General features: G+C 50.2%; 1 protein-coding gene across 8 annotated transcripts in view; it reads right to left on the bottom strand.

Moving 5' to 3' along the window:
* Window positions 1–290: 290 nt before the first annotated feature.
* SIGIRR (single Ig and TIR domain containing) overlaps window positions 291–24,487 on the bottom strand; it is a 43,713-nt gene continuing 19,516 nt past the window's right edge. For all 8 annotated transcript variants that reach the window (XM_075928349.2, XM_075928350.2, XM_075928347.2 and 5 more), the window contains 9 exons: window positions 19,256–19,550; window positions 15,587–15,785; window positions 12,915–13,045; window positions 11,792–11,932; window positions 9,278–9,421; window positions 8,554–8,656; window positions 7,543–7,693; window positions 3,507–3,681; window positions 291–1,466 (listed from right to left, as the gene is read on the bottom strand). In XM_075928349.2, the coding sequence (XP_075784464.2) occupies window positions 1,264–1,466; window positions 3,507–3,681; window positions 7,543–7,693; window positions 8,554–8,656; window positions 9,278–9,421; window positions 11,792–11,932; window positions 12,915–13,045; window positions 15,587–15,785; window positions 19,256–19,313 (1,305 nt within the window). In that variant the 5' untranslated portion in view covers window positions 19,314–19,550 and the 3' untranslated portion in view covers window positions 291–1,263. The remainder of the gene's footprint in view (window positions 1,467–3,506; window positions 3,682–7,542; window positions 7,694–8,553; window positions 8,657–9,277; window positions 9,422–11,791; window positions 11,933–12,914; window positions 13,046–15,586; window positions 15,786–19,255; window positions 19,551–24,487) is intronic.

The raw sequence follows: 24,487 nt of genomic DNA, 5'->3' as shown, positions 1-24,487 counted from the left end.
TCCATGCCTTGTCATAGGCAACCTGGGAGAAGCGCTGTGTCTGGGGCCAAGGGTGTAGAAAAATGCCAGTGTCTCCGAGTGTATCCTCAGTCCTGACCTGCGTCCCCCCTGTACTCCAGTCCCGAGTACCCTCTCAGCTCTGCCCCTTTCCTGCTTCTACAAGCCACTGGCCTAGGCCTAGCCCTCACAGAGTTGTGGGTCCCTGGCCTAACAGGGATCCCAGCCCTCCTCACACAAAGAACCGACTGGCCCGCAACCACCTCCTATTCTAAAACCAGGCCAAGCCCAGCTTGAAACAAGTTATTTTAATTGTGGTTCCAAAGGAAGAAAGGGCAGAGGTGCTCTGGGAACGGTTCGGGCAGCTCCGCACCACTGTGAAAGGAGGAAACCTTTTCCAGAGCTGTCCTATTGGTCACTAACAAACCGGGAGGGAAAGTCTGGTGCCGCCACCACAGGGAACTTCCTGGAGAGCCACCGGCCCCTGCCAAAGTGCTGCAGGATCGGGGAGACCAGCCTTTGCTGTCAAGCCCTGGGGCTTTCCTGGTGTGTCTGCCCTCATGCTGAATTTTTCAGTCATGTGCCCAGGTGAGATTCCCCATGAGAACTCTGCACTGTCTGGGCTCTTATCCACACACACTAGCTCCAGCTGATGGCCGAGGCCTCCGTGGGCATTTGCTGCAACAGGCTACGCTACACTATGGATCTCTGAACTTATCTTTACAAATCCCAGGCACCTGTCAGGTGACAGCACACGCAGTGCGGCGTGGCATTTCTCCAGCTCAGCCCTAGTGCCTTAGTGCAGCCAGGAGCTCACTACAGCACGGATCTCGGTACCTAGCGGCCACCACCGACACCTCACTGGCATCTGTTACGGCAATGCCTGCCCAGTGGCTCTACCCACCAGCGGCCGCCTCCCAATTCTGCAATGCCACCGCCTGGTTCGCAGCACCCGCTTCCCCTGGGATGTTTCTGCTCCAAAGCCAAGTTCCAGGCAAAAGGCTGAATCCTTCTTTCCTAACAGCTTCTCGTGGCCCAGAAGGGTTTTAGGAGGGAAGCTGCCCAGCATACACGTGGGAGTGTGAAGCTTCAGTGGGAGGTACAAGGTCAGTCCTTTCCCTGCCTGACTCCCCCACAGCGAGCAGCCAGGAATGGGAGTGCTGAAGACTGCCCATGCCTTGGGTCAAAGAAAATAGCTGAGCAGAGCGTCGTCCTTCTCAAGGCCACCGAGACAGCCAGTCCTGGGGGAGCGACAATCCCGCCCCCTCAGAGGTCGTCTTCTGTCACCAGGCAGTAGAAGTCTGTCCTTGCGCCGTAGTTGCGTGATCCCAGGTCAGAGATGTCAATCTCATTCTTCTGGCCCTCCTCCAGCTGCACTTCTTCCAGGATGCCAGCGGCTAGTGCGGGTGGCCCCTCAGGACCCATCATTCGAGGGGGCGGAGGGCCCCTTAAAACGGACCCACTGACACCTGTTGGGATGGAGCAAGAGTACAGATTGGTGGGGGTGGGGACAGGACTCCCAGCAGCTCGTGGTCTGTGGAATCCCAGGAGTTCCGGTTCACTTCAGAGACAGAGGGAGGCCTTTGGAGAGAGCCTCAACAGGACTTTTCTACCATAGAATAGCAAGTCCAGGCTCAGTAAACACCAGCCAAGAGCAGAAGAACAGGAAATAAAAACAAACCAGAGACTGTTTCTCTTAGGGAAGAGCTGTAGACTTGTCTGCGGGTCACACTGTCTCCCAGACTCCTTACAATGCCCTGAAAAGCTCGAGGCCAAGGCTGGCCCCAGACCCCGGCGTGCTGCACTAGCTGGAAGGGAGGTGCTGCCAAGCCTTGTGCTGGGCTGCAGTGCCAGGCTGCACACACCGCCTGGCCTCTCTGCAACAACCATCATTTCTCCAGTCTCCTCCAGACAGTCGAACCACTGGGCACAAGCAAGCTGGGCTTTGTGGCCAGCTGCTTGTAAATCTCTGATAAGCACAGGACTTACATTATCCCTGCTACTAACATTAAAGCAGATTTCCCGGCAACTCAGCAGGTGCTAACGAATCCCGGAGTCTCTCTCCAAGCCCTTTGGAGCGGGTACCAATGCCCCTCCCTCCCAGCAGCTGTTTCAGGGCTTGGACAGAGACAAGGCTTAGCAGGGGTCTCTGAAGGAGGCAAGCGGACACTGGTGCAACCCTTCCCTTCGACGTAGCCCGAGCTCTCCTTGAAGTGCTGACTGGAGGCCACCCGACTGCTCCATCCTGAGCAGAGAAAGGGATGGGGCGAGGGCACCATTTTGGGCATGTAGGGGGGGCATCAGCCATGTGTTCTGGGATGGGGCTTACTTTTTATCCCCATCCCCGGATACCAAGAGAGCGAGGGGAAAGTCCTTGTTTTCTGTGCATGCCTCTCACACATGGCTGGGGAAGGGCGCTCACTAGCCAGGTGGGAGAGGCATGCACGGAACGCAAGCACTTTCCCCTCACTCCCTTAGCGTCTAGGGAACGGGGAGGAAAGTGGCCACGTCCCAGAGCGCACGGCTGCTGCTCCCCCTCCGAAAATGAGGGCTCCACTTATTCCATGCTACAGGTTGAACCTCTCTAGTCTGGCACTCTTTGGTCTGGCAACATCTCTGGTCTAGTCTGATTTTAGGTAGCCGGATGTCCACATATCATGGATGTGGCCAAGTTTCCCGCGGTGCCATAAAGTTTGTTTACAGCCACCAGTCCTGGCTCTCAGTGCTCTGTGCTGTTACTTAGCTCTAATTTACCCCTAAATGTCTTCTAAGAGCCCAATAACCAGTGGAAGTGTTGGTGATGCTGCGCGACAATAGTGACCTCCCGTGGTCCGGCAAATTCTCTGATTCGGCAACGGTCAGGTCCTGAGGGTGCCGGACCAGAAAGGTTCAACCTGTAGAAAACTGTGGAGCTCTCCCAAGAGGCTAAAAAGGGAAGGGAAGGTGACACGTGTGGCCATGTTGGGGAACCAAGGAGGAGCTGGGACTGGTGTCTGTCCAGGGTGATTATTAATTACTGCCAGACATGGACATCTTGTGTGACGAGTGGTTAGCTGATCTGGGTTTGATCAAATAATTGAAACTTAACATCAAACCCAATCCGGAGACAATGGCAGGGATAGATTTGGGGACATGGGAAGGAAACCTCTCTGCGAGGTGGGGTCAGAGCACAAGACTCAGGCAGGCAGCTGCGGAGAGCAGGGGAACAAGGAAACTTTGAGATGTCGATCAATGGTCCGTTCGCATTGGTTATCCCACTGATCTTGGCTGGAACCTCAGAGGGGCAGATTCTGGCCTTTGCAAAGAGGGCTGTACGGGTGGGACGTTGCTGTTCCACACATGGAGCTGGGCTAGAGGAGGGGCACTTGCCACAGGGGAGTCTGACCCCATGTGCTCTACACACAAGGTGTTAACGGAGTAAGTGGCTGCAGCCTCACCAGTTTGTTGGGCCACCCCTGTGACAGAATGAGGCTAAAACAGATAAGAACATGGACAGATGGTGACTATACCCAGGTCTCCCTCCAGATGGGAGTCTCCTTTGTACTCCAGGTAGCTGCTGTGCAGAATCAGCATGGGGTCCTTGTCCTCCTGGAGCTGGGTCTGAGGGTCCCCCATGGTCCTCTGGTAGGACACCTTCCGTGGCAGAGCCAGGCACAGCTCCTTCCAGAAATCCGAGGAGGGGGTCTGGAAGGAAGAGGAAGAACCCTGGTCACATTCCCCTGAGTTCGGTTCACGCCAGCTCCTCCGCCATGCGTCAGGCCTGCAATCCCTGGCACGCCCCCGAACAAGTCTCAGCACCTTGCTGAGCGCGGGCGTGGGGCATGTGAGCTGGGAAGCACGTGTAGCAGGTCTGGCTGCGGGGACGTGCACGGAGACAGAACTCCCATTGCTGCAGAGGTAGCTGGAAACTCGGCCAAAAATCAGAGGCAAGGGGATTTTTGTTTTCTTATTTGTATTGTTGAACAAGCCGAGAGGTCCCAGTGGCCACCAAGCCCCCCTTGTGCTAGTCCCATTTGTAGCTGCAGGAAGGGCCAGTTCTTGCCCCAGTCAGTATATGCTCTAGAGCAGTGTTTCTCAACCAGAGGTACGAGTACCCTTAGGGGTACTCGAGAGAAGCCTGGGGGGTACGTCAACGCAACTGAAATTTGGAGAAAACTGAATTTTTGTTTTAAGTTTTACAGTGCTTTCTTATTTTTGTACTTTTTACACCCAAAAATGTCATCACCCGCCCGGCTACGATTAAGTTGTTTAAACAAATGTGTTGCAATGGTAGAAAAAAATGTGTCTTTGAAAGCTGTAGGTACTGGGGGTACTTATAATTTTTTTAAAGGGGTACTTTATAAAAAAAGGTTGAGAAACACTGCTCTAGACACACCAGGCAGACAAAGGCTGGACAGAGAAAAGGAGCGCACCCAGGAGGTGACTTGCCCAGAGAAGGCACCTGGCAGGTCCGTCACGTAACAGAGAGCTGGGACTAGCACTGTGCTGTGCAACATCCACAGAGCATGTTCCTCCACAAACTTCTGTCCCTTTGGTGGCATTCGCCACACTCCTGGGCCCCCCAGAGAGCAGGGCAGGGTGCAACCCCGACTCTTCGCTGGGAACGTCATGTTATCTGAACCAAGGAGGACACAGGCTGCCTCAGCGGCAGTGCCAGGACCGATGCTGGAGGACAATGCCGCACAGAAGCTCCAGGGATCTGACCAAATACAGCAATAAGAAGCTTCCAATCCCCTTCCAACAGGGGAAGCGCGGATGGGGCCTGCCAGACACTGACAGTCTGGCACTTGCACTGCCTGCCTCATGGAGCTGGAGGGGGCCTTGCATTTGCTGGGGCTGCTTCACTCTGGCAATGCAGCTCCCTGAGGTCAGCAAGGGCCTGTCCCTGCACGTGCCAGAAGCCCTGGCAACAAGGCTGTGCTCACAAGAGGGCACCTCGCCAAGCCGGGATCAGGAAAAACGAGCCGAGCCTGGGTGGAGATCCCTGCAGAACTGCTGAGCCTGTATAGAGCTAGACGCTGCAGATCTAGGTGTGGCTCTGAAAAAGAACAGCTGTGGCAAAGCCGTAGGTAGGGCTTCCTTGGGGGCCCAGGAGAAAGCTTCAGTCCAGCTTTCCATAGGGATGTAGAATCCCGATTAGGTGGCTAACCAGTGAAACAAAGGGCTTAAGCAGTTAACTGTGGCAACGGGCCACTTCAGTCCAACCACTGCTTCATCTCCTGGAACATCTGCCTGCGGCATAGTTTGCCCGGTTGGGCTAGAACAGCCCCCTGCCTGCTCCCGCCGCACCACGTCATGGCCAAGCCCGCCACACCGTGATGCAGATGAGGGGTGGGAGCACTGGGCCCAGCCGGAGCAGCCCTTTGCCGATGAACCGGCTACCCAGGTACGCATGCCAGTAAGGGGCATGCTGAGGGGTTAACGGGTTAACCTTTTATATCCCTACTTGCCACACCAGCTTTCTAGTCCCAAACACGCTGCTCTGGAGAGGGATAAAGTGCAGGTCTCCCCTGCACAGAATGGGGCTCCAGATCCAATGGGTGTTGCTAAGTTCAAAGCCACGGACCTGCCTCTTGTCGCTGCCAGAGCCTGAGCTTTGGGACCCGACAATGGGGTCTTTCCTTATTCCTGGTGACGATGCAGGAGGAGGATTCTGCAGGCTGCAGGATGCGTCCCTTGCTTGTGTCTGTGCAAGCCCATTAGCTGCCATGATTTGCACTGGCACAGCCAAGGAGAGGAAGGCAGGGGGATTAGCCAAGCTTGCTAAGGGCAGGGTTTGGCCTGCAGAGCCCCTGTTGCTGGTGGTGGTGCAGGGAGGGAAAGAGCCCAGTCCGAGCTTGGGGTTGCTGCTAGAATTCACATTGGACTTGTGAACGGAGCCCTTCTAATCTGAAATTAGAGACTTGATGGCCCCAGAGCTGCCGGGAGCATGCACAGTGGGTCTGTGGGAGAAGCAGGCGAGGGCATAGGGCTGCCAATCCTTACCCGCCCCCCTTCAGACTGCACCCCCTGTAGGGCAGAAAAAGGAGTCCCAGCGTTTCCCCAAATGTGGGGCATGGCTGTTCCTGCCCCTAACTGGGGGGCAAAAGGGCCAGGGACAAGCCAGCCATAAAATGCTTGTTAGTGAAAAACAGCATTGAACTTGGCTGCAGTTGCCCATGTCAAAGCCACTTGGGAAAAGCAGTGTGTTCCCACCCTATGAGTCACCCTGAGCCAGACGCCCAGGGGAATGTGGCTAGTCTAATGAGAGCGCCTACATGTGGACAATACACAAACAGCCTCTGCCACAGAACTGGCAAGGAGGCTACAGCCAAGTGAGCGGCGCCGGGGGAGCCCAGCTCCACTCAGGGAGTCGGTGCTCGTCTCTGGAGGGCAGCGTGCCTGGGAACACAGCTTTCTGGAACGTGAGTGGGGAAGGAAGGGTGTGAATAGCAGGGAGGGGTTTGAAAAGGCTTTGCTGCCACTGTGGGCCTCGCTCTTCACACGCACGTCCAGTCTCCTGCACAACTGGGTCTCCAATGTCTCTGGCCAATTACCACGTCCACAATGGCAACCTGGGGAAGTGGGGTCATTTCTGTGCACAGACTCGGGCTCTGGGCAAGTCATTTACGTCCCGAGTTTCGAAAGTCCTCAGCTCCCTGCAGCCCTCCTTGTCCTCAATGGGAGCTGAGCTCTTCTGAGAGCCTGCCCCATAGGCTGCGTCTGTCTGGAGAGGATCATTCTTCCCCACCTTGGTAGCAGGCGACGTGTCTTACCATCTCTCAGGCTGTGGTGCCCCCAGGTGGCCTTCTGTGTCACTACCACACAACTCCAGGCTCCTCGGAGCTGCCAGGCCAGGGAGGATTATGCGGCTTACAGGATTTACTGTTCTTTGTGGGAAACTCGGCCAGCACTTAATGCGGGTAATGTGTCAGGGGCCGGAGGGCTTCTCAAGGAGAGCTGCGGTGCAGGGGGCCCAAGGCAGCAGCCAAGAGGCCTGCTGGGGAGAGCTGCAGTCCAGTCTGCTCAAAGGCTACTAGTTCTGATATTGCAGGACCCCTCCAGCAGGGCTGTCTGAGGGCCTGTACCCACTGCCACCCACATGGGTCTAAGTCCTCTCCCTCAGGGTGTAAACACGCCCCACCTCGAGGGGCGTAAGTTACCCCGACCTACGCACCGGTGTGCACAGCGCTGTCGGCGGGAGAGCTTCTCCTCTCCACCATGTAGCTTCCCACGCTCATGATTTTACTCTGCAACAGGAGAGCTCCTTCCTGTGGGCACTGAGCATCTTCGCCAGATGTGCGGCCTCAGTGCGGCTGCGCCACTGTGGCGCTTCTAGTGTAGGCTCTCCCTGAGTAGCTATAGGCCTGGCCTGACCATTCAGCACACACCATTGTGGGGTTAGTGAGCAGGGGGAGTGTCTGGGACCCTCCACCCAGGGAACCATGTCTGCCATGCAGGGCTTCTTGCCAAGGCTAGGGGTACCAAAAGCATCCCAGCAGTACTGTGAGACCCCTCCCTGACCAGAGCCTTCTGCTCCCCCTATTCTTCCCCCCCGCCACTTACCATTGAGCCAGTCCGCCAGAGCAGTAAGGTCACAGCGTTCTTGTGTTGCTTCAGCAGGTGAATGGCCGGATGTTCTATCTCCCGGTACTGGCTCTCAAAGGCAATAAAGATGGGTCTTTGGGACAGCTCCAAGAGTCGCCAGAGCCCTTCCCTGCAATACAAGGCAACAGTTGCAGGGCGTAAGGAGAGCAATGAATCACGCCTGCTCAGCTAACCCACCTCGTCATTACCCTGACCAGCTACAAAGCAACAGAAAGACTCCCATTGACTTTCAGTGAGCATTGGCCTGGGAGCAAGGGGAACAGAGGCAAGAACCGGAAGAGATGCCTTTAGTTAAGATTGCCCAGTACTCTCTCTGAGAAGTCATTTGCTTGTAACTTTGGCAAACTTTCACTGTCGGGACTGAAATTTCTCATGGCAGATGTCTAGCAAATGTTGTGGAAAATTTGAACTGAAAAGTTCACTCATATCAGAGAACAAGATTAGGGAAGAATTATTTTTATCTTTTAAAAAAAAAATCTTACAGTAGTTTCATTCAGAAGCTCTGGCTTTGGAACACTAGACTGGAAATTGGGTGGGACGGGGAAGTGGTCACCCTGGCCCTTTGCTGCCTCTATGAAAACATACCCAAGTCTGGCCTGGGGAAAACTGCAGTTTGCACATGCTCAGTAGAAACGTACAAAAGGTTGCTTGATAAATACTCAAGACTCTGTCTGCCCGGAGCATGCTCTAGGCCAGAGATGCAGAGGCTGAGCAGGGCTTTACTTGCAATTGCTCCTCATAGCCACCACAGGCTGGTGTGGCACTGGACAGAGAGCTGAGGGCAGGGGGACTCTCCTGTTGGGCCTGGGCAGTGTGGAGGAGGAACGACATGACGGGCTTGCAAAGGGGGAAGGACAACAGGGTGCAGTCTGCCATGCAGCCATTCTGCCAAACAAGGGAGGTCTAGCTCTGTGCTGCCAGGGCAGCAAAGCAGCAGCCCAGCACCCGGTTCAGTGGCCAGCCCCTGACCTGAAACTGTTGTTGCACCAGTCTTGCTCCAGGTATGCATACGAGAGAACCACAATGAGGCGCCGGCACCGGCTCACGTTCATGATCAGGTCTGCCGAAGGCTCTAGTGGAGTAGAATAGAAATGAGATTCACAGTCATGGCAAAAATGAAGCAGAGCCAGAATGGGTCACCGGCTCTCTATTCTTCTTCCTCCTCCGGGAACAGGCTGCCTTAGCATTTGAAGCCGAACTGAGGGCAACAGGGGGCCCCCACAGTCTTCAGACAGTTAAATTCATAACCCTGCCTGTCTTGCAGCATTAAGTGCTTTTTTCTCAGACTCAGGTTACACTGCTGCAGCTGAAGAGAGTGTTTTCCAGTGGTTACAGCAGGAGTAGGTGTCAGGACTCCTGGGTTCCACTCCAAACTCTCCCTCTGAATTGCTATGTTATGTCGGAGGGAACACACAACCCTTCAGTTCCTCTCTTTTGCAATCTCTAAAATACTCAGCTATTCACAGCTCAGTGCTCTTAATCAGTTAGTGTTTATAATCTCTGAGGGCAAGGTGTCTAGGAGGGCAAAGGGAAATGTCACACCAGAGAGCAGACCTGCTGTGCAGGGTGTGGCTTCCTGTGTCCTGAAAAGCAGTTTCAATAATCAGAGGTCAAGGCTGACTTTCCAGGAGCAGGAGTGTGTCTGTCTGCAGGCAAAGGTGAGATGGAAGGCAGCATCCGGTCTGGGCCCTACCTGAGTTGGGCAGGATGGCCTTATCATCCAGGAAGAGCTTGTAGCCATGACGGTTCTCCAGCTGTGGCTTCATAATGAAATTCACAAACTTTCTGTCGTCCGGTGAGTTTGCATAGGACAGGTATGCATCATACAGCTTCCCATCTGCGAACAGTGCCCAGCAGGGCGCAAGAGAGGCAAACGATACAACATGACCACATGGCAGATTCAGCACTCAGTTTGGCAGCACTGACAGTCAGTTCCCTATAAGCTCCCCAACAGGGGAAGGCACTGTTCTGAGCCCTTGGGCTGGAATCTCCTTGGGGGAGGGCACCCGTGTTAATCTGCATGTGAAGGGCTGTGTAATAGATGGTGCTATTTCCAGGATTTGTAATGACAGTGAAAAATGCACCCGGTAGGGAACCCAACATCCCACCCACAAGGACCAAGAGAGCTCCGGGAATGGACTTTAAAATGTCCCTGTGCCCCTGAGAGGAGCAAGGCAGAGAGTGGAGCCGGATGTGATCTTAAACCCAGTGTGTCCTGGTGTCATTGTTATAATGCTTTCGCCAAAGAGGACTGCACTGATAGTTATCACCAGTGCTTTGTGCTAGCAGACTGCACGTTTTTGAGACAAGAACCATCTCTTCTGTAGATGTTTTGGAGAGCACTATGGAGATGGTAGGTGCATCTGCTTTGGTTTGGGAGCAACTTTAAGACAAGTAACACAGCAACCCTGGCAATGGTTCTCGCCATCTCTACACTGTTGGGCTTTTTAAATACACAGAAATGGGAGATAAAAATACACACACAACTAGACTTTCCAGATTTTAAAAAGACCATAATTAAAGAGACAAGGTAAGTGAGGCAATATCTTTTACTGAATCAACTTCTGTTGGTGGGAGATACAAGGTTCCCACCAACAGAAGATGGTCTAATAAAAAACATTACCTCATCTACCTTGTCTCTCTCATATCCTGGGACCAAATATGGCTACAGCAATCTTGAAAACAACCATAATTTCAGTTAATGTTGGACAAATCCATCATATATTTTGAACAAAAAAAATCTTTAAGAGCATTGCTGTTTTAAGGAAATGACAACAAAAAGTCCCAAATAAAAAGCTAGCCTGGAAATACAGAATTAAAAGTTCTGCTTCAAAACACTAAGATAGTGTATAATTCAGAATTAAGGTCACTCTGTCTTAACTCTGCCCCACTGTACCAAAAATATAAACTTGGAGAACACTTTATCCATCCATTACTCAGGGACAACTCAATGACTGCAAAAAAAAAAAAAATTCATCATACTGAACTTTTGAGATGAACTGTAAAGGTTATCTGTGTCCGGATGGCATAACGGGGCAGAGTTAAGGGTGTCTGGAGGAGTTATGTATCTGTGTACTTTCCACTGTTTAGGTGTTTTTGTAGAGTGGAATTCTTAGGATTTCTAATCTTTGTAATAACTTCTACCACAGAATAATTTACCAGCTTAACTTTGACAATAATCGTAAAGGCTTTGTCGTCAAGCTGAGCTGCGCTGATTTAACTCATTGAGCACAATTTAGTTCCACTGGAGCAAAAGGGCAGATGAGAAACAAACAGAGAGGGCAGATGTTAAGCTCTCAGTGTGGGAGAGAAGGCTAGGTAAGGCCAGGGACTGAGAAGTGTGATGTCTAGCACATTTCATGGAACAGAAACGAGGTTTAATTTGATAATACTTCAGACTAATTTTGGATTTTTAAGTGCCCCAGAAGGGGTAGAATGGCAAGTAACTTAGCCAGAGGACTAAGTCTCTGAAACCCAGAAGAGCGAGCAGAGCAGTGGACAAACAGCTGGGAGGAAAATGGAGGCTGCACTGTACAACGTTTGGAGGGTTAGGATGTGCTAGAAGCACCAGTTTTAAACTGAAATCTCTATCTACAGAAAGGTATGGTTTATCTAAACTGGTGTAGAGGTGCATAGATAAGGGCTAACAATTAAAAGTGTCTTTCATAAGAGGTAAAGAAATAGTGCAGGTTTTCATACACATACAGAAACTCTATAAAGTAAATGCCACTGGATTCTTTTTAGGAACACAGAATCACTTAGGGTATGTCTACACTAGCCCCTTAGTTCGATCTAGGGAGGCTAATGAGGATAACTGAAATTGCAAATGAAGTGCGGGATTTAAATATCTCACGCTTCATTAGCATGTTCCCAGCCGGTCGCCATTTTAGAAATTGACTAGCCCGAAGTAACTGCCCACGTCTACACGCAGCAGTGAAACGGGATTCCAAATTAAAGCCCTAAATCAAACACCCTGGGTAGGCTGGCCCTTGAGAAGGAGTCACCCTCTAGGCTGCTGGGGGCAGGAAGACCCTCTGGCTGCAGGGGAATTCTAGTTCACTTCTGCTTTCCAATCCTTTTCTCATGCAATCTTTACAGGAGCAGCAGAAGCCAGGAATGTCTGGAACACGGAGTCTTTCCCCGTCTCCCTCAAATCCAAAGTGCAAATCAGACTGAAAACAGGATTCACAAAAGCCCATTGGGTTACCATTGATCTCCAGCTCCCCGTAACGGTTCCTGTACCACAGCAGCATATTCAAGTGGCACTTGGCATAGATCACAACCATGAGCAGCAGCAGCCCCAGGACCAGGAGGGCTGCCACCACTGCACTCACATGTCCAGCAGCTTCTGCAATTACCAAGAAGAACATTTTCAGTACACTTGGTATTTGACTTAAAGGAATTTTACGTTTTTGGTAAATGAGGGGTTTGAGGTAGGTAGTGGTCTGCAGGGGGAAGACCCAAGCAGAAGCTACTGGCCTCAAAGCTTCTAGCTAAAACCACTCCTGTTGTCAGACTACTAAGACAGCTGTAGTGTCTGCCTGTGGATGCTGTCCTGCATGTACATGGGATGGACTCTGATCTCGTGGGGGAGGGGGAGTTCTACATCTCTAGCCACCAGTGTGAAGAGGGGCTCAGCTGCATTTGCTTAAAGAAGGATCACACAGAGCAGATGATAGAGGCTCTGTGATATAAAGGGGCCCCCAAATTCTGTGACAGCAGCCTAGAAACAGATGAGTGGGTTTGGGATCCAGGGTACTTGGTGCTTCCTGGCTACAAAGCCATACTATCCAGCTGAATTCTTCTGCATGAGGCCGATGAATCCCTTCACTAGGGCATGTGCCTGTCTAGAGTTCAGTAGGGCTGACTCCAGAGACTCCCTATCATCAGCTCCTTGTTGGGGGTCTTGAAAACAAAGAAGCCTTGACCGAGGTGGCTAGCCTCTGCGAGGCAGCCCCATCTCCACCGCTACAGGTTATGTTGCCATCCTATGGCACCACATTCAGTCAGCATATTGAAAGAGCAGCTTGATTTCATAAAGCCTCCTTTTCCCTCCTCCCCTCCCCCATGCTAATAGTCTCCTGGCTCAGGGTTTACTTTCAAAACAGCAATAGCTAAGAAAATGCAGCAATCAGTTCAGGACGTGCCTCAGCAGGTCACTGAAAGGGTTAACATGCATGACATGCTCCTTTAATCCCAAGAGCTAACCAAAGTAGGGCCTGCCATAGACTGGCCCAACCTGGGTGAAAGGCCTTATTCAGCAGACCCTACCACAACGTAGCCCCTTCTTTGCATTTGTATTAATATTGTGTAAATGCCCAAATGGCTACCTGATCTGTGTAGTGTGAAAGTGGCTGTAGTGTTCCTGACCACGCAGGCAAACACCCCATAGTCCTCATCGCTTGTCAGGTTCACCCCTAGAACGCTTGACACAAAAGTTTCTGTTGCATTGTCACTGTACCTGGGGGACATACAAGAGTAGCATTAGTGCACTGCTACAGTGGACTCTTTCAGGGAAATGGTGTCCTACTGAAACTATGGGACTGAAAAACTCTAACTAGAAGCTTCTTTTTGTTCCTCCTCTAAATGTAGCCTATAGGAACTCTGCTTTGTCATTTCCCAGAAAGGGAAAAGGCCTGGATGGAAGGATGGAGGCTGTCAATCTCTAACTTCTGAGAAGATTCTTTTGGAGAACCTTTGTCCTCTACACAATAAACGATTAGCCATTCAGTGGAAATTCACCTTTCTCTTAGGGTACATCTACACAGCAAGGCTAAAGTCGAATTAAGCAACGCAACTTCAGCTATGTCAATTGCATAGTTTAAGTAGAAATAGCTTAATTCGGCTTTGGGTGCTGGAAGTCGAAGGAAGAACACTCTTCCTTTGAATTCCCTTATTCCTCGTGAAATGCGGGTTACCAGGAGTCAGAGTAAGAAATCCTCCAGCTCGACATTATATTGAAATAATGACTTGTAGTGTAGATACTCACCTTGTTATTTCGGAATAACATCAGTTATTCCAAAATAACAATGCTGTGTAGACGTACCTTTAGAGACCAAAGCCTTTAGAGACAAAATAGCACCTAAGGTCAGGTTCCTAAATCTACAATTAAGAATCTTTTAGTGGCAGGAAAGTCTTCAAATTGTAGGAGTTGCTCTAATGGACTCTGCATTGCCTGGCCAACAAAGTGGATGGATAAATGTGCTTACACACACTCACAGGCGTGATCACCTTGACCTCCAACAAAGAAGAACTTCAGATGATTTGCCTCAGATTGGTTAAGCTGCTGGCCCTACTTTCCATTCATATCCCGCCATTGTCACACCCCTCATAGGTGCAGTTTTCCTACAACTCCTGCTGGCAACAGGGATAATGCATTTGGTTGCAAAGAAGAAGTGGTGCAGGGTGCAACGTGCTAGCTTTGTGTGTTTAGTGCTCTCAAAGTAGTATGCCTCTGGTAGAAAAGAGTGTCTAGCCAGTGAAAGGCCGCAAAGCTCAGGCTAACTGCTATTGAGCAAGGAGACCTGTTGAAAGCTCTATGGTTTTCACAGAGGGTCAGCAGAAGCTTAGCTGGCAGATGTGCCTCTGTAATTGTGGGGGGAAAACATAGGATGGGACCAGATTCGGCTCTCAGTGACTCTAGTACCTACTTGGAGGAGCTTCTCCGATCACAGTGACTTTACCCTTGTGGCAGATGTGAGCCAGGGTGTATAGCAGCCCTCAGACCCCTGGTTTTGTGCTGTAGGGATATAAAAGTTTAACTGGTAAGCATTAGCCTTTTTGGCATGCTTACCTGGTAACCAGTTAAGAGGAAGGCTGTCGGCAGCACAGTGGGCCTGGCTGGGTGGGAGCAGCAACCCTGGGCGCGGCACCGGTTAATCAGTTAAATAATTAAAATTATACTATTTAATTGGCTAACTTTTTAAATGAGTATTTACATCCCTAGTAGGGAGTCTAGTTAGTTCCCTGAGCCATAATATAAAATGGACAGAAACATCAGCTGGTCTACATGCTTTGTGCGTGTGTGTGGGGGGGGCATTTCCTCATACTGTGCTTCATTGTTTATCTGTGTGATTAAGGAATGATGATGTTTAGAGCATACGAAAAGGGATAACTCAGACACTTGTGCTTGTGCTTATATTCCAGAGACGCGAGTTCAAACCCTGCATCAGTCACCAACGAATAGATGCTGGGTGATGTTAGACACTTCTTAATTGTACAAAACCTCCACCTAAAAGGCTGGTATGACTGACATATTTCCCCAAGAGGCCTAGGATGGGAAGTGGAGAGTCAGGAGGACTGACGTGCCCTCAGACATAGAGGGAAGGCCAGGATTGCAATAGCAAGGGTGCTGCAGATCAAGACTGGAGAGAGGTCTACACTACAGCCTAAGTTGATATAATTTACATCACTCAGGGATGAAAAAGCTTCTCCTCCCTCCCCCGATGTGCGAAGCAAGTTTTGTGCTGTCCCCACCAGCATTTCAGCTTTGCTCTGAGCTGAAGTGATGCGCTGGAGTGTAGACTTGCCCTTGGGTGCATTGACAGAGCTGTGCCGGACCCGGGACAAGACTAGCAGGAGGTGTTCTGGATCAGGACTGAAGTGTCCTGGCAGAGCTGTGGTGAGAGGGCCTAGAAGAACAGAGGTGCTGAAGATGAGGTCTGGGGGACAAGAGCAGAGCTGTGTGGGGAGCCCAAAGCCAGAACGGGAAGTGGTGGAGGGCAGTACTTTGGCTGAGAAGGTGTCTTGCTGAGTTTTGAGCACTGGCACGCTGGGCTCAGAACTCCAGTACTGTGAAGTTGAGCTTATCAATAGGAAGTGCTGGAATTTGGGGTACTGCTCAGTGGAGACTCTGAAATTGATGGTGGGTCCAAGACCCTCACTGAGGCGTGGCTAACTAGCTGAGTGAATGACCTTTACACAATGATTGAAGCACTTTGTCCTGCCTGTCAGTAGCCACATCAGTGCCACATTTTATTTATAGATGAGCCTGACTTCTTACCAGTTTAACAACTTGCAGGTATACTGGCTGCTCTCATTGCCTAGCCCATCGCCATCTTTCATCCAGCGCAGAACAGGGTGGCAGTCCTGTTCAAAGGGTAGCCGCATGGTGCAGTTCAGTGTCACCTGGCTTCCCAAGGCAGGCTCCAAAGTCTGATTGCGGGATGGGAAGAGGACTTCGGGGGACATGCTGCAAAGATCTGCAGGGGAGAGGAAGGACATACCAAGAATTTGGTTGCATGAGTAGTAGAATGAGGAGCAGATCCACATCGCAGAGAAAGCAAACGTGCAAAATGCTCCAACTGCCCAGCCATACCCTCTGTCACATACTGGTGTAGTGCGGGGCTATGTCTTTCCCCCAACAGCTGATCCTCAATGACTATAACAGCCTCCTACTTGCTGGCATAAGGCTGAGAGGCTTGTGTAGACGATCCTGGCTCCATTCCCCACAGAGAAGTAAGCTCTCTCGTTTGTGTGTGCAGTGAAAGTTGGTTACAACGTGCCTAACATCTGAAATGTCAGTGATACATACAGAGCAAGCAATTTTCATTCACATTTTCACCCACATTTGACACTTCTCCACTTTTAAAGACTAGTGTAGATCCATGGCAAAGAGCTACTTGCCCTCTAAAAGAAGAAATGTCTTAGGGCACGGTGCTGCTCATTGCTCAGCCCCCGATCTCCTAATGGCCGCTGCTTCTTTTCCTCTTCTAAGCACTGGCCTCCTCTATGTGCCCAACCCAACTCCCACTGCAGTCAGTAATATTTCTTTAAATTCAATGGGAATTGAGGCTTTTCTCCCTTCACAGGGGGTGCAGAAGAGGTGGATGAGGCTTTTTTTTTTAAACAACTAACCAAATCAACCAAAGCACTGGACTTGGTGGTGATGGGGGACTTCAACTATCCAGACATCTGTTGGGAAACTAATCCAGCAGTGCACAGATTATCCAATAAGTTCTTGGACTGCATTGGAGACAATTTTTTATTCCAGAAGGCTGAGAAAGCTACCGGAGGGGAAGCTGTTCTAGATTTGATTTTTAACAAAAATAGGGAGGAACTGGTTCAGAATTTGAAAGTGGAAGGCAGCTTGGGAGAAAGTGATCATGAAATCATAGAGTTCATGATTCTAGGGAATGGTAGAAGGGAGGACAGAAAAATAGAGACAATGGATTTCAGGAAGGCAGACTTTAGTAAATTCAGAGAGCTGGTAGGTAAGGTCCAATGGGAAGCAAGACTAAGAGGAGAAACAATTGAAGACAGTTGGCAGTTTTTCAAAGGGAAATTATTAAAGGCCCAAGAGCAAACTATTCCACTGAATAGGAAAAACAGAAATATGGCAAGAGACCACCATGGCTTACCAAGAGATCTTAAATTATCTAAAAATAAAAAAGAGTTGCATAAAACGTGGAAACTAGGTCAGAGTACAAAGGATGAATACCGCAAATAACACAATTATGTAGGGGCATAGAAAAGGCGAAGGCATAAAAAGGAGCTCAATCTAGCTAGAGACATGAAGCGTAAAAAGAAGACATTCTACTTAGAAGAAAAAGGAAGAGCAAGGACAGAGAGGCTCAATGCTCAATGAAGAGGAAGAAACAATAACAGAAAACATGGAAATGGCAGAGGTGCTTAACAACTTCATTTTTTTGGTTTTCACCAAGAAGGTTGGTAGTGACTGGATGCCTAACATAGTGAATGATAGTAGAAATGGGGTAGGTTTAGAAGTTAAAATTAAAAAAGAACAAGTTAAAAATTACTTAGAGAAGTTAGATGTCTTCAAGTCACCAGGGCCTGATGAAATGCATCCTAGAATACTCAAGGAGCTGACAGAGGAGGTATCTGAGCCATTAACTATCATATTAGATAAACCATGGAAGTCAGAAGAGATTCCAGAAGACTGGAAAAGGTCAAATATAGTGCCCATCTATAAAAAGTGAAATAAGAAGAACCCAGGAAACTACAGACCAGTCAGTTTAACTTCTGTGCCAGGAAAAATAATGGAGCAAATAATCAAAGAATTCATCTAAAAATTTCTGGAAGATAATAAAGTGATAGGTAACAGCCAACATGGATTTGTAAGAACAAATCATGTCACACCAATCTGATAGCTTTCTTTGTTAGGATAACAAGGGGGAAGCGGTAGACGTGGTATACCTAGGCTTTAGTAAAGCATTTGGTACAGTTTCTCATGTCCTTCTTATTAATGAAATAGAGAAATACAACCTAGATGGGGCTACTATAAGGTGGGTGCATAACTACTCTCCAAGAATGGTAACTCAACCAGTTATAAATGGTTCACAGTCATGCTGGAAGGGCATAACAAGCGGCGTTTTGCAGAAGTCAGTTCTGGGGCTGGTTCTGTTCAATATTTTCATCAATTTAGATAATGACATAGCGAGTACGCTTATAAAGTTCGCAGATGATACCAAGCTGGGAGGGGCTGTAAGTGGGAGGGAGAAGGAGGGAGAAAATTGGTTCCCCTTGACCTCTGATGATAGGACAAGAAGCAATGTGTTAAAATTTCAGCAAGGGAGGTTTAGGTTGAACATCAGGAAAAACTTCTTGTCAGGGTGGTTAAACACTGGAATGAATTGCCTAGGGAGGTTATGGAATCTCCATCATTGGAGATAGTTAAGAGCAGGTTAGATAAAGCAGGTTAGAGCAGGGATAACCAGATGGAGCTCGGTCCTGCCCTGAGGACAGGGGACTGGACTGAGGATGTTAAATTCCAGTCAATAGGCACTTCTGCATTCCTCCTTTGAAATGTACAAGAGCCCTAGAGCTCTTGTACACTTCAAAGGAAGAATGCGGAACTCCACATACAGCCCAGGGCCAGCAGGAAGTCCTGCTGACTCTGGGCTGCATGGGCTGCAGGTGCCTACTTTGAAATGTACAAGAATCCCCAGCGGGGGCTCTTGTGCATTTCAAAGCCTTGGAGCCTGGGAACAGCATGGGACCTTGAAGCATGGGGTCAGCATGCTGCGTGGAGCACAGGGTCAGCTGGGGACTCCCCAGCTGACCCCGGATTCTGGGGAAATGCTGCGCAGAGCCGGGGATCAGCTGTGCAGCAGCTGCCCCTTTGAAACACTGCCTCAGCTTTTCAAAGAGGCAGTGCCGTGAAGTCCAGGGTCAGCTGGGGACTCCCCAGCTGACTCCGGGCTTTGCTGAAATGCCACAGGCACTGCCTCGGCTTTCCCCTCCACTATGCTGCCATACTAGTGAGTAGTCTGGTGTTTGTATACTTGTTCCTTATCCCCTCCAGTGGTTACTACTTCTGCCCTTGTTTCTTTCTAAATTCAGTGAACAGATGCTCAGAAATGGGGGAGTATTTAGTTGGGGGAGCTGTATCACACCACCAATATGATTTTAAAATTTCCAGTCAAAGCAAACCTAGATATCCAAGGGCACTTATGCCTAAAATTTCCACACACACAAACACACACACCCCATATACACTCCTGGAGCTTTGCTTGCTGAATATCAGAAGCACAAAATAGCCTAGGCTACCTTGTGTGTCTAATAAGCCAGAAGCAGCATAAGCAGCCAAACAACACTGCTGTCAGAAGAGGCTTACTCTCTGCATCAGCCAGCAGGAGGCACCAGTGTTTCAAGCCAGGTGTTTAGCCTTAGCTCTGCAAGGATACATGTGGGGCACTTCCCACAGCCCTACCTGACATGGCCAGCCTGATGGTGAAGAAGGCGTCTGTGTGGCTGTTCAGGTGGGGCATGCAGGCGTAGTTCCCAGCATCACCAGCCGGCAGGTGAGGTAAGCGGTCCCGTTGGCGTGCAGTGTGCTGGGCAGGTGGCCTGTGCAGAGGGGTTCAGCGGGGGTCTTTGCTCCACAGGAAGCTAAAGTGTGAGCTGGACCAGAGTTGCTGGAGGCTCAGCTCGTCCAGTGGACAGAACCAGTGATTACCAAGCTCCAGCTGGCTCCATACCTCGTGACCATAGGAGCGGTCAAGGTCCTGGGAATGACACAGGAATAAGTTAGAAATTAAATTATACCAGGTTGAAATGCAACCACTCATGCAGTGACTGGCGCACAGTGTTCCCCACCACCAGTCACCCTGCACAGATGACAAATGTCTGCTGGGCTGGCTGAAACTCGGTATTGTCTTGTTGTAGCACCTAGAAGTCCCAAGCAAGAGTGTCCTTGGTACAGTACATACAAGAGGAGACAGGCCTGCTGCAGAGCGCAGATTGCAAAGAGACAAAACAGACCAACAAAGGCTGGTTAGTCCCTTTTCATAGATTAGAAACTAAGGCGCTGTCACTAAATGACTTGCCCAAGTCCATGAAAGAAACCTGTGGCAGGGGGGGTGGGCTCTGCTCCCTGCTCTAGGTTCCCATGGACTGGCTATCAACAGCACTGCAGGGAGTGGAGAACAAACCTTCACTTGGCAGGAGCTGAGGCAGGTGCCACAAGAAGAGGGCAGGGGCATGGCTGGCAGGGAAAGGCTTAGCAAGTGAAATTGCTAAATTGCTGGTGCTAAAGCTACATCTACTGGCTTCTCAAAGGCACCGCAGGTTACACGATTGGCCTTTGCTGACCCAGTCTCTGGCATAGCCAGGCTTGTTTTGTGCAAGCTTTCTCAGACCCATGTCTTCCAGCTGACCTTCAAGCCCTCTGCCTTGTCTCCATCAGTAGTAAAACCCCCACCCACACACTTCCAAAGCAGCACTCTTTGAAGCTGGTTTCCTGGCAGGGGAGATACCTGCTATCCCTGCTTGCTGTGCAAACACTGTGGAGCCAGGAGCTTGCAGAAGAAAGTATCACACAGGCCCAGTCTGCTTGGAGGTGGTCAGAGAGCAAATTGAAGCAGAACCAGTTTGAGCTGCAGCACTGGGCTGAGGACACTGTGCTCCCCGGTGGAGTTGGGCCAGCTAGTCATTCTATTCAAATGCAGGGTTTCCCCAAAGGAAGCTGCTTCTCCCCATGGCTTTTTGGCCTAGACTCCCCATTTAACTTGGCTAAGCTCAGCTATATTGCTTCATATTTCCTATAGTCTGGGGACCGATCCCCTCCTAGAAATCAGAGGAGGTTAAGGGGAAAAAATCCCACTACCCTTGAAGCAAACAGGGAGCCATCCCCTGCAAGGTCTCTGGCCAGACCACTTTTCATTACTCACTGAGGCTTCGCCACTCCCTGCCTAGGAGGCTGCACCATGCTCCAATGGATCTCACTGGAAGGACATACCGGCTGCTCTTCAGCAGAAACTTTCTAGCTTGTTACCCTTTGACCTCTATGCTCCTCCCTCCTCCAACCACCCCAAACCATTTCACTTCCCCTGGACTGTTAGACCCTTCACATGCCAGCAGATTGCACCCGATCCAGGAAGCATAAATTCTCTTTGTAATCTGACCAAGCTCCCTAGTCTCCATTTTCTTGCATTAATTGGTTCTTTCAGCCCTCACAGCTACCCCACTTGCACCTCTGCCCCTTAATGAAGGGGGAGGAGAATCCCTGTGTATGCTCAGAGTACTGTCAGCTCATTGCATTTGTGGGTAACAGCTGCACATTCCAGTTCTCTCTTGTTTTTTCTCTCTCATCACTGTTCAAAACATGTGAGATGAGTAGGCTGTGCAGCTAATTGTCAGCTACGGGCCCTCCATATCCCACCAGCAAGTGCAGGAGAAGATTTGACTGGAGCACACTTGGGCAAAATGCAGCCTGTGGGCTGGATTTGCCCGCCAAGCCACCGGATCTGGCCCACGGAGGCAGTGGGGAGTCCCAGACAGGCTCCCCGGCTTGCCCTGCAGCCCCACATATTGATCAGAAACATGGTTGCAGGGTGCTTTCCCCTTATGAGTCCAGAGGAGACGGGAAGATTCAAATGCTGCTCCCGCCCCCAGGACAATCCCATTGGCTGGTTTCTGGACAGAAAGTGGCAAATGGGAGCTGCCTGTTTGACTAACAGGCAGTCACCCTCCTGCTCAGTTACTCACTCAAGCACATGGCTGAGCAGGCAGAAACATTTAAGTTCTGCAAGCCTTCAGCCCTACAGGCAGACAGGCGGACTAGGTTGGCTGCTGGCTGGTAAGTCTCCTAGCCAGAACGTGCCTCTGGCACCCTCCCTTCCCCAACCCTCTGCCCCCCACTCCTGTCCCACTACTCCACATGCACCCAACCCCTCCCAGATCTGGCACCCCAATCTCCTGCCCAAGATCACACATGTCACTTCCCAAAACCCTGCACCCTAGTTCCCTACCCTACATCACAACCAGGACCAGCTCTAGGTTTTTTGCCACCCCAAGCAAAAAAATTTTTGGCTGCGCCCTCTTCCCCTTTTTTTGTCTGGGAAGGGTTTACATGCAAATGCAGCGTTCACGGATTGTTGGGGGTGCTTGCACAAATGCAGCTTGTGCGGCTTCCTGGGGAGTGGAGCGTGTGCTTCAGGGGGAGCCCAAACCCAGGGGTTTTTCCATCTCCTAGGAGAGTGCCAGGGACTCCCCACGTGAGGACAATGGGAGGGCAGGTTCATCCACAGTAAGCCAGTTAAAGACTTCCAAAGCATGCAGCTGTTCACATCACCTAGTGCTGGACTCCCGGTCCCACTCCTCACTCTGCAAAGGGATTTTATTATTAGAAGCCTTATAATCACTCAGATTCCAACACCAATACATAAGCTGTCCAACTCTTGGTGTCCATGGACAAGAATCAGCCTCCCTATACAATGAAACAGTTCAAAGGGATTAAGAGAACTTTTGTTTCAACTCCCCAGCTCAACTGTCCAGAACAAGACAGGCACCAGACAACAAAACCCCAGTAGCCTAGGACCTATTCCATGAGCACAGCCCTGTGCTTTTTCCTTCAGGGACGAACCAAACAGCCTCTGAAGCAGGGTGGATTGATTTAAACAGCTTTGATTTAAATCTCTAATTTTAATCATGATTTAAACTGGCAAGCAGAAAACTTAGGTTTAAATGAGCAATTAATCATTTAAATTATACTTTTAAAATATTTTCCTAGAGGATGGTTGAGTGTTATTGATTAGCAACCTTTAAAACATGTTGATTTACAAATAAATATAATCTTTATGCCAAATTTGGTGCTTCTATTTACTAACCAGGAGAACACACTCAGTACAGCTACCAACTAAATAAATGCCCAAATAATTGTGTAACTTACATGTAATCAGATTCTTAATTTTTACATTTTTATTCTATTACAAAATGGTGTGTAATAGGAACACTTAAGAGACAGGTTTTACCCCATTTATTATTTGCTAAGTGGTGGCTACTTTTTTTAAAACATAAGATTTGCATCTACTTCTGTCTGGACGGAAATTCTATTTAAAATAAACAAAACCAGCATTTAATTTTTGTATGAAATAAAACTACCTTAAATGTGAAGGACACAGAACAAAAGAGCATCCAAACACATTTTGAATCTAAAATTCATTTATTAAACAAAGGAAATATCCATAGTGAATTTAACAGATTGAATCTAGTCATCATGTTCTTCAAGATGTTAGAACACTCTCATAACCATTTTTTTACTTAGAGAAGAGGAAAACAAGTTTTTCTGCTTTGTCAACTCTCGGTTTTGCAATGATGAATGAACTAATCATTGGACTGAACTAGCTGAATAAACCAAAGTGATAAAAACATTCTCTCTTCACCTGCAGAAGAGAGGTGATGCTGATGTAAACACTGCTGATGTAAACAACTGCTGATGTAAACACTGGTTCTGGGTACCTACACTAGTGAACTGGTAGAATATCTTTAAAAGTTGACAGGAGACATGTTCTATTTAATTTTTAAATTTAATTCATAAGTTATTTAAATAGGTTATGATAAATTTAGGCCATAACAATTTTTAATTTAATTTTAAAGGTATATTATTTAAAGCAAAGCCTATTTAAATGGGATCATAATTCCAATTTTAATAAAGCTCTCCTGCCCCAGACAGGAAGGGACTTGGGGACATGGGCACCGGGAACACCAGAATTCTCCTTCCTCAGACAAAGGGAGAGAGAGAATCACCTGGGTCCCAGGCAGGTGTGAGGTTGTCAGGACACAGCAAAAGGGGGCTGGGTTCCTGGGCAGGTGTGTGTGTGGGTGGGAGTGTTCAGGGCCCAGAGAGTAGGGGAAAGGGGGATCGTTTAGAGAGCCAGACAGGAGATGGGGATCCAGGTGGGAGGCAGCGGTGGGGGGGGGGGGAGGGGAGAGAAGAGGAGACGGGATCCCAGCAGGGTTGCTGTGGGCCAGAAGGTGGGATTGCTGGACAGAGGCCAAGCCCGGGGAGGCAAAGAGAGGGGACGGTAGCAGGACAGTGGGCAGGGGTACACAGGCCGGAGGGTGGGGGGAACAGCCAGGCAAGGGGGGTTCACAGTCAGGGAAGTTGCGGGGGAGAGAACACAGGCGGGGGGGAGCGGGGAAGTTGCGGGGAGGGCACACGGGAGGGGGCGGGTGGCTGGCTGGGTTGGGGGGGCACACGGGCAGGGGGGAGGCCGCACTTGCAAAGGCGAAGAAGAGGCTGCCAGGCTCAGCCTCACCAGCCATGGCTGCCCCCCAGGAAGCACCCCAGCAGGGGCCACACCTCGGGGCTACCCACGCAGAGCTCCCAGTGCCCTGGGACCAGGCGCAGGATCCAAGCAGCCGAGCGCGGGGCCCCACCACAGCTGAGCCCCAGCGCCCGCCGAGCCCCTGAACTCCGCTCCAGTGGGGCAGCTGCCAGGAGCAGCCATCATGGCCGGAGCCTGCCCCACCGGGCTCAGCGTCACCAGCCATGGCTGCCCTGCACCGGGGCCAGGTGCCCCGCCCTCCCAGGACCCCGCCCCGCCCTGCCCTACCCTGCCCTGCCCTCCCAGTGCCACGGGGCCAGGCACAGGCTCCAAGCAGCCGGGTATGGGGCTCCCAGCTCAGGGAGGCCTCCAGGCGGCTCCCTGCCGCCCTGCTC

This window comes from Pelodiscus sinensis, chromosome 5 (assembly GCF_052426305.1).
Source record: "Pelodiscus sinensis isolate ZL-2025 chromosome 5, ASM5242630v1, whole genome shotgun sequence".
In the NCBI taxonomy this organism is placed as follows: Eukaryota; Metazoa; Chordata; order Testudines; family Trionychidae; genus Pelodiscus; species Pelodiscus sinensis.
The sequence above is the reverse complement of the archived record's forward strand: the minus strand, read 5'-3'. Positions and strand labels throughout refer to the sequence as shown.